This window comes from Mytilus californianus, unplaced genomic scaffold (genome assembly GCF_021869535.1).
Source record: "Mytilus californianus isolate M0D057914Y unplaced genomic scaffold, xbMytCali1.0.p SCAF_6, whole genome shotgun sequence".
NCBI classification, from domain to species: domain Eukaryota; kingdom Metazoa; phylum Mollusca; class Bivalvia; order Mytilida; family Mytilidae; genus Mytilus; species Mytilus californianus.
In genome coordinates this window covers 96840543-96854542 of record NW_026262712.1, presented here as the reverse complement: position 1 = coordinate 96854542, position 14000 = coordinate 96840543, and the positions used below count along the sequence as shown (strand labels likewise).

General features: G+C 33.6%; 1 protein-coding gene across 2 annotated transcripts in view; it reads right to left on the bottom strand.

The window, feature by feature from the left end:
- Positions 1 to 8089: 8089 nt before the first annotated feature.
- Positions 8090 to 14000, bottom strand: part of LOC127706463 (uncharacterized) — a 94269-nt gene continuing 88358 nt past the window's right edge. For both annotated transcript variants that reach the window (XM_052211089.1, XM_052211090.1), the window contains 2 exons: positions 10977 to 11173; positions 8090 to 8568 (listed from right to left, as the gene is read on the bottom strand). In XM_052211089.1, the coding sequence (XP_052067049.1) occupies positions 8503 to 8568; positions 10977 to 11173 (263 nt within the window). In that variant the 3' untranslated portion in view covers positions 8090 to 8502. The remainder of the gene's footprint in view (positions 8569 to 10976; positions 11174 to 14000) is intronic.

Genomic DNA, 14000 nt, shown 5'->3' with positions numbered 1-14000 from the left:
TTAAACTGAGTTTTACTGTGCGTACTGTTGTACGTTTGTTTTTTCTTCATTGGCTAGAGGTATAGGGGGAGGGTTGAGCTCTCAAAAACATGTTTAACCCCGCCGCATTTTTGCGCCTGTCCCAAGTCAGGAGCCTCTGGCCTTTGTTAGTCTTGTATCATTTTTAATTTTAGTTTCTTGTGTATAATTTGGAGTTTAGTATGACGTCCATTATCACTGAACTAGTATACATATTTGTTTAGGGGCCAGCTGAAGGACGCCTCCGGTTGCGGGAGGTTCTCGCTGCATTGAAGACCCATTGGTGGCCTTCTGCTGTTGTCTGCTCTATGGTCGGGTTGTTGTCTCTTTGACACATTCCCCATTTCCATTCTCAATTTTATCTTCTTTACTTTCGGATAAAATTATAAGGTCCTCGGCAAACAAAAGACTTCCTATATCAATATTTAATATTCTCAAGGGTTTTGAATTTATATGGTCAAAATTTTCAACTATGTCATTTATAAATAATTTGAAGAGTGTAGGACTAATACTGTCCCCTTGTTTTACTCCTCGTTCAATGGAAAAAACGAGTGTCGTTTTTTAAGTGCGTGTGTAATGGTGACAAGATTTTTGTGCGAACGTTTAATAAAATCAAAGAAGTGCTCAGTAACAAAAAGCATTCCTCTTTTACGTGTTGTTGCTATCATCTGGACCTTAACACAAATTTTAATCAGAATCATTCGTGTGTAAAATATAGGTCGAGGCGACCAACTTTTTTTTCAAGGTCTTTTGTTGTTATCAAAGATGTGCGGTCTAAAAGATATCATTTTTCTATGACTTGTAGTTGATTAGATTTTGTATCTTAATGCAAAACTTAACAAGAGTTAAGGTCAAGATGACTCTTTTTTCATGGACAATCGTTACTATAAATCCAATAAAAGTAAATCATTCTTTTTTGACTCACAGTTTGTTTCAATCTTGCCCTTAATGCAAAACTAAGATGCATGATTTTTTTTATAAGTTGTTAGTGGCTTTGAACTAGCCGTCAGTAACTGCGAGTACTCTCAGATCAGCTCTTAGTGCCTTTTTGTTGTTGGGATATACAACGGTACCCGGCCATGTCCACTCTGTGTTTTTGTTAGATGCATTTATATTTGTATCCATCTGATGAGTTAAGCCTTTTTCAACTGATTTTTATAGTTCGTTCTTATGTTGTACTGTTACACCTATGTCCCAGGTTAGAGGAAGGGATGGAATCCCGCTAATTAACATGTTTAAACCCGCCACATTCTGTATGTATGTGCCAGCCCAAGTCAGGAGCCTGTAATTCAGTGGTTGCCGTTTGTTGATGTGTTGCATAATTGTTTTTCGTTCATAAATTAGGCCGTTAATTTTCTCGTTTGAATTGTTTTACATTTGTCATTTCGGTGCCTGTTATAGCTGTCTATGCGGTATGGGCTCTGCTCATTGTTGGAGGCCGTACTGTGACCTATAGTTGTTAATTTCGGCTGTGTCATTTGGTCTCTTGTGGAGAGTTGTCTCATTGACAATCATACCACATCTTCTTTTTTTATATATATTAACCGTGCATGACAGACTGACGAACAAACGTAGTAAACGCTTTATCCACTCCCGCAAACTCCGTTTTCCGAAGGGATGATAACTATAAATGAAAATGTTTAACTGAGTCTGGAAAGGGTGAATTTTTCTTATGAAAGTTTATATTTTTATAAGAGGCTGCTGCTCATATTTAGAAGAGAAACTGCTTTACGTGCTATGAAGCTTGTAAAAAAGTTGGAAATAAATTAATTGATGTAAAGTTATATTAAACACCTACAATGAAATGCGTTGTTCATATCTGTTAGATACAAATTATGTAAAAATGAAAAATTGAAAAATGAAGTCAAGTAAAAGCTCTGTCATGACATACATAAGCTAGCGTAGTATGGGATTTAGGTTTTAAACTGAGTACTGACTATAAAGTGGCACATTTCTAAAGTTCTTCAGTAGGAAATGAACTCAAGGCATTTATCATTCAAACTTTCCTTCGATATTTCATTAATTTTTATCATTATTTTACATACAATATGCCATGCGTATTTCTTACGACGAACAGAACTAGTTAATCAATTCAACTCTTATCATCATTTCCTCAGAATTAACTTCCCCTAAATTAATAAAATTATGTTTGTCCAATTTGCAGACAAAATAGCAGGAGTTATTTTTTTCTGATAAAGTTTTCAATCGAATTGCCTAAATAATAACATGCCTGACTTCAATAACTGTTTCAATTTGTTAACGGGGCATTATCAATTATGACTGGATTCGGTAATTTCCGATAAAAAATTTCCGAACTTTACCGAATCTGAACCACCATCATCACATACATCAATCATCATCATCACCATCACTGATCATCACAAAACGTATAATGTTGTGAGCACTGCATATAATGTTGTGAGCACTGCATATAATGTTGTGTCCACTGTATATAATGTTGTGACCACTGCATAGAATGGTGTGACCACTGTATATAATGTTCCGACAACTGAATTATAATTTTGGCACGACTGCATATAATGTTGTGACCACTACATATAATGTTGTGACCACTGCATATAGTGGTGTGACTACTGCATATAACGTTGTGACCACTACATATAATGCTGTGACCACTGCATATAATGATGATCATCAATATAAGGCAGTTATGGCGTTCTATAGTTTTATATGCAACGTTAGATATGATTTATATTTGTGATAAAACATATGTTTTGGTTTTGATCATTTACTCGTCTCTTTATGATATAAATGAATTGGTATGCTTATAAACACACATAAACGTGTTGAATTAGGTTTTTATTTCAGGACTTTGCTTCATATTTATTTGTTATGTTATATTTAGATTGTGCTACTTCACCACTGTCCAAGGTAAGCGATAGAATTGAGCGCTCACAGACATATTCAACCCCGCCATGTTCCATATATGGCTCTGCTTAGTCTGGAGTCTTTTATTCAGTTGTTTTCGTTGATTGCTGTATGTCATATTTGTTTTTCTTTTATTGTTTTGTCATATACCAGGCTGTTGTTTTTCTCATTTGAATTGTTTCACATCATTTCATGTTAAGGCCTTTTATATAGCAGATTATACTGTATGGTTTTCTTGTAATTGTTTAAGGCAGCGCAGTTCGCTATAGTTGTTAAAACCAACGTTAATTTGACTCTGGTGGAAAGTCTCATTGCCAATCATAACACATCTTTTTATATTGTTAAAAAAGTCTCCTATAAAAATCTCATTTGTATATATAGACTTCGATTAAGAGGAGATAAATAAAATATATATACAATAACCCCAATAATAGTGGATAATGAAAATCAAATGAAAAATGAAAAATGGGTACAAATAAGACAATGCGAACAGATTAACGAGTAGATAAACCTAATTCTAAAACATTGGCAATAGGAGAATAATGGAATAAACAATTATCTAACATGTGGTATGGAAAGCCATCAGCAGTCAGGGAAACCTGGAAATTTTACATCTACTTCTAAAATGTGAACACACATGTCAGATGATACATTTCGGTTTCAACTTTTTACGTTTTGATAATAACAATGATTATCTCATGAAATATAATCGATTCGGGATGACAGCAAACATTGATTAAAGTATCAAATTTCATGCCTGCATCATCTTTCATATAAACTCAAATTCATATTCAGTAGCACTTTTTTACACCAGAAAAATACAACTTCTTCATGCATATTGACTGTGGTGGAAATCCGTCAAAATGTAGCATGTAAAGAGGGAAACGCAGACACTGAAGCCTTTACCTTGTAAAAAGTAATCCCACAACATTTCAAAATTTTCGAATAATCTTTAGATATCAGAAAGAGATCAATACAATAGTGACTGTGTCAAATGTTCCACGAAACCTCTTGCCAAAGACTTCAATTCTAAAGGCTGGTTTCTTTATTTTGAGTCATGTAAAATCTTGCGTTGTAAAGAACCACACTCAAGAACAAGACATACATAGATGATATTATCAAAATGCTGGACTTTTTTTTATAGCGGAAACATATTTGTGAGTTTTGTACAAAGACAAACACCAGCATCTTGCAAACATGTTTCTTAATTTCACTTTCAGGTATATTAATGATGTTCTGTAACTCAATAATCAATAATGAGAACATCAGTGAATTCTTGCCACTTATCAATTGAACTAATGGTTCATTGGTATACATCGTTGTTAATGTCGTTCCATTTGTTCTGATTTTTATGTCTGATGAAATAATTCATTGAGTATCGTTGGGCCAATTTAGAACCTTAATGGTCCTCTTCTTTTCATTGTATATGTAGATACGAGGAGTATAAGACGTGTCAGTATGTTTTGTAATAAAGTAAATATACATTGTGATGTTCAGTAAAATTGCAAATTCAGTCGTTTTTGCGACGTTTTCATCTATTAGTAAGCAGAAGCAGAATAATAAAAAGTAATGGAATTCATTTTCTAAGTTTTACGTATGTAAGTATAGTGATCTACAAAACAAGAAGTGCAACAACATAAAAAGATTGGAGAAAAAATGTTGTTTTTCATTTTGAACGGCTAAAAAAAGAGAGGCGAAAGATACCAAAATGACACTCAAACCTGTAAGTCGAAAACAAAAACTGACAATGCCATGGCAAATAATGCAAAATGACCAAAAAGACAAACAACAAAACCTAGGGTGATCTCAGTTGCTCCGGAAGGATAAGCAGAGCCTGCTCCAAATGTAGCATCCGTCGTGTTGCTCATGTAAATACAACCACAGTGATAAGTCTAATTCGGTAGGTCACATTCGGAGAAAACAGGATCAGGTTATAGACTGTCGACGATTTGAACATATTCGTCGTCATATGTGAAACAGATATTCCATAATAGTGAACAAACTCATGCTGGCGTCCGTAAAATTTTAGAAGGGATAATTTCAACTTCTCCCCTTGGAACTTTTGGTTAAATACCTTCCTTGTGAACAGCAACCCTATATCAAGGAAATTATGATATGAAATGCAAGCCCTGGAATATCGTATCAACTGGGAGATATATACTCTATATACAGGAGCTGCTGGAATGTTGCTACCACTGGGAAGCTGAAATCATCTTTTTTATCTTAAAGTTTTGTTTTCAACCAAGTTAAACCCTCATTGTCAATTTCTAGATCGAAGTCAAAATATGAGGCAGACTTAACTGTATCTGTTGTATTCTTTATTTCAAGTTCGATGGGATAGATACGTTCAACGTAGTCACCTAACTTTAAATTATTTAGTGAGAGGACATCCTTGATATAGCGGAAATCAAAGTTAAGGGATAATGCTAGCTTCTTTTTTTTTCTTTCTAAGAATCTCCTGTATGAAGTTAGTCTCATATGAATTAAGGAAAAAGTCGGCAAAAAAAGGGACACAGTTGTGTCCAACGGGAATGCCGATTGTTTGCTGAAAAATCCGTTCATTAAACGTAGCAATTATGTTGTCAATACTGCATTAAGACTCTTGAAAATGTCAGTTTCAGAGAATTTTATGTTTGGGTGATTTATTTAATTTAGTTATTAAATACAGTAAAGGAAGATTCAGTTCTTCATCCTTGGATTATCCAGGATTTCCTCCTTTGTGAGTGTCGTTGAGTTTCCAAGGAATTATCAATTAATATATAATTCATCAAGCAGTTTGTGTAATGTGATTACATGTAACACACAAAAACGATGTTATGTGGGGCATTATCTGCGGGGTCGGACAGGGTCTTTGCAACATTTGGGTCTTCAATGTGTATTCACAGACCAATTCAGTTTTTTAAATCGGATTTGTATCAACGACCTCACAGCCTTAATCCATTCGGAAAGATTGTCTACGTCTTTTTTTCTCGAGTTAAACCCATTGCCTTATTCCAATAGATGGATTAAGGCTCACGATATTTCGGGCCTTTCGATTACACATTTCGCTGAGAAGGGTTATTGACAATGCATAGGTCACTGGTAATAACGTTGCTAGTCGGTTGATATATGAATTGGGAACACAGGTGAAATCAGGGGTTTTAGACTTGAATTCGTCAACTTTGATATCCTGCAACAAGTGTTTGCAATTTTAAATTTTGGTTGCATTTGGTTTGGTATAGGTATAAGAAATGATAGGTACAGACTGATCTTTAAAATAGAGAGGTATTTTCAAATGAACTGATATATGATGAAGGATTTTGCCCATGTCGATTGCATCGAGACGGTTATTGGCAAAGAAAAGTTTTACAGAAAGGATCATTTCTCCGTTTCATCTTTTCCAGTGCGAACTGGTTTGAAGAGTCTGTGACTGGCAATATCCGAGATGATAGCTATAAGTTTGTATTGTAATGAATGGGGGTTTGTGACAGTGGTTTCCAAACATAATTAAGTTGTACGGAAAATTAAGTTTTGAAAGGGTAGTGAATAAAACTTCGTGCGAATGGGATAAAAAAGAAAAGGTTTTTAGTATAAATGGCAGATGTTCAGGTGTGGTCTCCATCTGTTTTGTTTTGAGCGCATCTTATGTAGACGAAATGCACGTCTTGCGTAATAAACGATAAGCGTGGTATTATTGACATTTATCTTTTTTACCTACGAGTCACTAATGAAAGCCGTGGTAATACGTACTTTAAATAATACATATAAGTCGCAATACTCCTGGTAAAATCAAGTAACAAGGCCATCTACAATGGAGAATTGAAGGCTGTTTCTTACTTAAAAAACTAACAAATAATACTGGACTAAAAATTTGAGACGCTGGACGGGCGTTGCGTCTTAAAAAGTCTCAGGAGTAGCGCTCGAATCAAAACAGTTAAAAGGAAAAATCAGATACGAAGTTGAAAAGCATTGGAAACAAAAAACTTCAAAAATTGTCCCAAATGCCAGTTAGTATTTTCCTGTCCTGGAGTAGAAAGATATAATATCTAGCATTATACAAATGGTAAATTTACAGAAAAAGACCGTATTAATGTTATTTCATGCAAAAACAAAAGTGCTGACTACTCGGCTTCTGTTACCTAATGTAACCAGTGTAATTATTGTTTTTGCCCCACTAGCTAGTATATAGTGACACAGGTCACAGTGATCATAACAAGATATGTTTTTATGAAAAGTTTTCTTATTTGTATCTATGATATGAGTTATCATAGGATATGAAAATACTCTAAGTTTGCAGCGACAGGACGCCATCAAAATAGTAAAACGCAAAAATAAATAAAGCTAGCTTTGTTTCATCAATCTATATGATATCTTGCATTGCATTAAATATATTTTGAATGTCTCTAAGGCGTATGTTTTTCTTCTCTGGACTTGAATAAGCTAACCACTACGTTTCACAAATAATCTGTATTTAAAACTTCAGTGAATTGTCATTTTAATATAGTAATGTACCTATTTCTCCTGTATGTGACGCAAAAAATTTAGAGAGATTTCAGAGTAAATTTACTATCCAAACTTCAGACAAATACAGAAACGTTCTCCATAAAGCAAAAATTTCAAGGATCCTTGCCAACAATAACTGCTTTCGAATTACTTAATTTCAACCGTGTATCATAAATTGAACGTTTTATGCCTCTATCACTTCTTGGTTGATCATTTAACTACAAGTGACTGGAAACTAATTACTTTCAATTTAGGATTTTACTCGTATCGAATAACGAAAATGCTTGTCTTTCGAATCTAAAATTTGAATTCACCTTTGTACATCAAGCTTTGCAACGATCAAGCGACTTCTAGTGAGTTAATACTTCTAATGGTGATTTGTTGAAAGACCAATCAAAATCACCGGTACAATAGCTTATTTCATCGGGCTTACCTATCAGGAAGAAAACCTATGATGATAAGCAGAATCCTATCACATTGAAATTAATGAAAATCTTAATAGCAATATCGTTTAAGGTTCCTTTCCTGCATGTGTTTATGTACATGCACATTCTTTATTTTCAAATATTTGGGTCTGGGCTTTTCTAACGAAGATTTATCAAGAGAAGCGCTTCAGACGCATCACATGTGTAAAGTATTATTTGCAGACACATTCTAGTTTCTATGTTTTCCTGTAGTTATTAAATGAAATAAATGAATGCACGTTTAACAATCAGTAGATTGGCCAAGTATATAAATTAACAAATCAAATGTCAGCAAGGGTATCAATTTAGAAAAAAAAATATATACGAAACACCGTCACATCACATATTAACTGTACAACCAGTTTCACTGCTTCGGATCCCGGACACATCGAATTTATAAGTGTTTGTTTTTATTACACACACAATGTTTGTAAATGAAATATCATCTATATTCATATACAATTTTAAAATTAAATGATCAGTCAGGACTTACGCCGTTATACATCACAAATAACATATCTACGCAAAAGAAGGAATAACGTCTTTATAGATGATAAAATACAATAGATATCTTGTAAATAAGGTCTCTTTCAATCCACACACAATCCTTCAGACAAGTAATTAACACACTGTTGTCATTCCCTAATTTTTATCTTGTCGCGTGTAAATATGCTGTACTTCGTTTAAAATTTTGTCCACCAATAATACCTACAATCTGTAAAAAAATAATAATCAAAAGTTTGTTTTTAACAAAAATGAATACAGAGAAAACTTTTCGTCAACTTTGTCTGCAAATCGTTTTTCATCAAATTTAATTTTCTTTTTTTTTCCAATGTCTACCGATGGTAGATACTAGGGTAATATATTGGAGACGTATAATCTGTTATCTAAGACCGATTGATATTGATAGATTATCGATAGTTTTTCAAATGAGTGAGTGCTTCTCAGCTACAATCTCATTAAAAAGTAAAATAACAAAAATACCGAACCCCAAGGAAAATTCAAATTGGAAAGTCTCTTATCAAATGGCAAAATCAAAAGCTCAAACACATCAAACGAATGGAAAACAACGGTCATATTCTTGACTTGGTATTGGCATTTCCTTATATAGAAAATGGAGGATTAAACCTGATTTTATAGCTAGATAAACCTCTCGCTTGTATGACAGTCGCATAAAATTCGATTATATTGGGAATAAATATTTGACATTCAAAGAGCGACATCCCTGAAATGAGATATAGCCTAGAAACAAACCACAATTACGATTGCGACTCATCAGCGGATTTCTACAACATAAGCACCAAGACGGTTTCCACTAGTGGAACATGAACTGCTTACCATTCCAGAGCTCCTGTATTCACTCGTTGTTTTAATTTCAAGGTTAATCTTGCTTTTGCTTTAGTTTCGATTATCCGGCTATTTTATTTTTTAATGTCTGCGTTGTCTGTAAAGAGTAAAATCTAGTTCATCCTTTGTTTTTTGAAACTTGGTTTACATTTGAAACTATTACATTTGATGATGTATTATAGTTAGACAAGTGACATATATCAATCCGCTAAATTTAATGTAAGAGTGCTAATCACAGGATATGACACACACTATTCTGCAGCATGTGAGTTCAACTCCGGTTTTTGGTAGTGTTCGTGTTGCCCAATCTTTGGCTTTCTTTGTAATGTGTTGTTATTATTGTTTTACTCTTTTGTCGCTTTTCGTTTTGATCATGGTATTGAACATTTTTATTATACTTTGATTTTTGATTACCCGCTCTGTATCTGCTCTTTTTTTTTATAGGAAAATTGATCATTTAAATAGTTTACCGACGATTTGGGCAATATGAATTATGAGTAGATCTTGTCTGATTATTTCTGACTCTTTAAATGTCTCTAAATACATCATGTTTTCACAAAATATGCGTAATTATCGTCATTGAATAGAAAAAACTCATAAAAAGGTCTAGTTCGATATTGACGATTTTCACTTTTGCTGTTTAGGAATTATGTATATGCATAGAACGTGGCAGGTCAAACAAACCCAAAAGCGCCTTCTAAATACAGAAAACACAGTTTGCTGTCAATTTGACAACTCATTCCTTGTTTCCATCTATCACAATTTCCGATTTTATAACTAACTAAAAACGTCAAAAATAGGCTAAAATAACCATTTAAGGACAATAAAAGGAGCCGATTATTTTTGCTTTCAATATATTTTCTCTATGCTGTTTTTTTTATGGTTTCATGATTATAGACAAAGAAACAAACCAAAATAGTTAAAATCGTTATTTAAGGGCAATAACTTCTAAAAGAACTTGACTAACGATTTCGGCTATTGAGAAACCTTGTATGTGGTTGTGCTAGGTATATCGTTTTGTTTTGTAAATATTGACATTTCTATCGATGACATTTCTTCGGTGGTGTTTGTAAAAATTAGACACGAATTTTCCAAAGAATTCGGTGTATCCAGGGCTGACATACTATAAGGACACTTAAGTATTGATGCAAACCGTATGTTGATCTGTAATTCTGTTGAAGGTGTTTTTATCGTAGGGTTGCTAACTAATTAAATAACCCAGCTACTCTTTTACTTATTGTTGAGATAAGAAAATATACCCTTAATACTTTTTGTATTTCAAAGCTTAAATTATGGCCTATAAAAATAATGTAATTGTACAATTGATAAAAGCTAATATGAGCCAAGAACCCGTCGTAAAGGAATGATGGGTCTCAATAATAACTCTTAAGAAAAAAATCACCACATAATCAAATTTAAACTGGACAGCATCCAATTAAAAAAATAGAAATAGTTGTTAACCCTTTGTAATCATCTGCTCTCCAATTCATAGAAAAGGCCGATGTTATCTTTCAAAACGGTACTTAGAACTTTTTTTCTGACAAATGTTGTTTTTCTAAAGCAGTTTATACGTTCATTGAAGTTTTAGAATATACCATGTGATTTAGTTTATTTGTTGTTACCTATCCTAGGTAAGCATAATATGTATTTGTTATGCATGGTATTCCTTCGAAACAAACCAGGATCTAAAAAATCATGTCAGTAAGCGCTTCGTTGATGCAAACTAAATGAACTATTTAATTTTGTAAGGAATAAATTAAGATAAACAGTGTGTACCTTTACAATTTCATTCCAGTATTTCTCAAATTTTACAGAGTCCAGACAGCCTTCACTTTGTCCTATTTTATATACATATTTTTCAAGATCTTCTATTGCACGCCATTCTGTTCGAGATAATGTTTCGTCCCCTTTGCGGGCAATCCACATCAACTGAGTCATCAATTGCAAACTAAAATTTGTGGATTTTGGAAGCCCTAGAATTTACAAAATTAATGTAATTCTTTTTTTTAATAAAAAGAAATGTTATTTTTTAATGAATGCATCATGTCGAATAAAAAACAGGCGTCTATGAAAAATGTATGCCAATGAAACGTAAATCTTTAAATAAACACTTTTCAAGTTCTTGTTCAAAATGTGGTCAACACTTTAAAACTCTAGAATTATACCTTCAAGTATTGCAATCTGGTGGATTTCTTTCAAACATGTAATAACTTTACAATTTTTGTCAGTGTAATAGAAAAATAACACTTTATAATTTTTTGGCACCAGAAGTGCTTTTATGGATATACCTTCATCAGGAAAGCCAAATATTTTGAAAACAAATGACGTTTAGGAACCGAAACAGCTGAAGAGCAATATTACCAAAAAGGACATAAAAATAGCCAAATCCATCAACTTTGACTGAGGAAGGTTTTTAATAATTGATCAATTTATCAAGTTATATAACTGTTTCTGTTCTTATACATCCTTGGCTCTCAAATATTTGGCTTTGAGCTTTCTGGTGAAGGTAAATCCAAAAAAGCACTTCGGACGCATGAAATTTATAACGTGTTGTTTTCATTTTTTTATAAACGGGCAATTTAAGAAAGTTATGTTATAAATCATGCCAGTACCGTCGTACTGACTACTGAGCTAATGATATCATATGCATCATTGACTGATATCCTACCAGTAGTGGACACATTTTATGCATCCGAAGCTCTTTTTTGGATTTACCATCATCAGGAACTATTGCATTATCAAAAAAAAAAACAACATTAGAATACAAAAAAGCAAGAATAATAGATAGCTGGCAGTAACTGCGAGTATTCTCAGATCTGTCCTTTGTGTCTTTTTTATTGGATGTATACTCTGCCACGTCCGGTCTGTAATTTTGTTAGATGTTTTTCTGCTTTGTATTGATCTGATGAGTACAGCCCTTTTCAACTGATTTTGATAGTTTGTTCTTATATGGTACAGTTAAACCACTGTCATTGGCAATCATACCACATCTCCTTTAATATATATCATATATATATTATATATAAAACGTCTAGATATTAGTCAACGCTCTTTCTTACGAGTGCGCTGGATCGTTACGGGTAACGATACCTGTACACAATAAAAAAATTATATAAACGCCTAAAATGTGTACAAAACAACACCAATACTAAAAAAGAAAACATTAAATGTAAGTATTTATAAATATTTCGGAAAACAGATATCCTTCATCAGTATGATTATGATGTAAAATGAATCGTACCAATCTATTCTGATTTAACTATAAGATTATTTAAATTTATACAATTAAAACCAAAAAACGCTTGTACAATTCTAAAATAAAAAACAAATGACGTAGGTAAGGTATTTACAATAGAGACTGCTTCTAACAAAAATAGTAATGTGCGATATGAACTGGTACATTTCTAAAATTACACAAGTGACGAAAGTTGAGTTATTACAACAAAGACTGCGTAGAAATACATTCCCAATGAAAAACACTGACCTATTTGAGCTGGTATAATACTCAAATTTCAAATTTGACGAAGGTAAAGTAATTACAGCAGAGGCTGCGTATTTACACACCCCACAAAAACAGCAGTTTGATAATTTCTAAAATTTTTAATTTTGTCAAAGGTTAAGTAATTGACCGTGGCTGCGTATTTATACATCTTAAATTAATAGCACCCTGCGATTTAAACTGTATAATTCTAGAATTTCAGAGTTGACAAAGGTAATGGAATAGCAACAAAGACTACGTAGTAATATGTAATATAACCCAAATGAAAAGCACTGCGCGAATTAGAACTACACCTTTTCATTGATCCCATTTGGTGCCAAAGTTTTTAATTTTCTGAGTGAGTCTATCATCCCTATACCAAGCAGTGTTGTGGTCTATGATTGTAATGGTCAGTCGATTGAGATCTGGCTTAGCGTGGCCAGGGGATCTCAAATGTCGAGTGAGAGGAAGGTCTTGCAAGCATTCATAGTCGCTACGATGGCTGTTCATATGTTTGTGAAATAGCTGTTCTGACTCGCCAACATACTGTTTACCACATTTAAACTGTAGAAGATACATAGCGTTTGTAGTCTTGTAATTAACATTGTAAAATATGGTGTATTCCGTACCAGTGGAGTGACTGAACTGTTAAAAGTCTGGATATTCAGTATTTGCTTGCAAGTCGGCCATCGTTTGTTTCTGCCCTCCTTGCAAGAGCCAACAGATGAAGAGCCTGATTGGGAGGATAAATCATCTCTCACCAGCAAGTCTTTAAAGCTTTTGAGCCTACAGAACGATAGTACAGGTGGCTCGGAAAAGATCTTGAATAGTTTAGGATGTTTTTCGATGCTTTCCAATTTTCGCGGATAAGGTGTGATGACTTGTCAAATTTGGAATGGTAAGTCAACACAAACGACACTCTTTTGTTGACCTTTTTGTCATTATATTATAAAAGTTCATCTCGGCTCATGTTGTTAGCACGAGAGAAACCTTTACCAATGTCTTTTCTTCTTTAGTCCCGATTGTTTAGGTGACCGCGAAGTTCTTGTGGTCGCCTTTTTGCAGTATCATTGGTGGAGCAAATCCGTTTTATTCGTATGGTCTGGCTGTAGGGATTGCTCTTGGTGCAATTTTTAGGATTACATAGCATGACAATTCCGAGGAGAAAGATATTGATGTTTGTCTGTGGGCTTGCAATACATATCTGTTAATATGATTCATCCTTCACTTGCGTAGCAGTGTCAAGAAATGTGGTCTTAGAGTCAGAGATTTCATAAGTGAATTTCATTGAGAGATTGGCATCGTTGGCATGTTGAATGAAC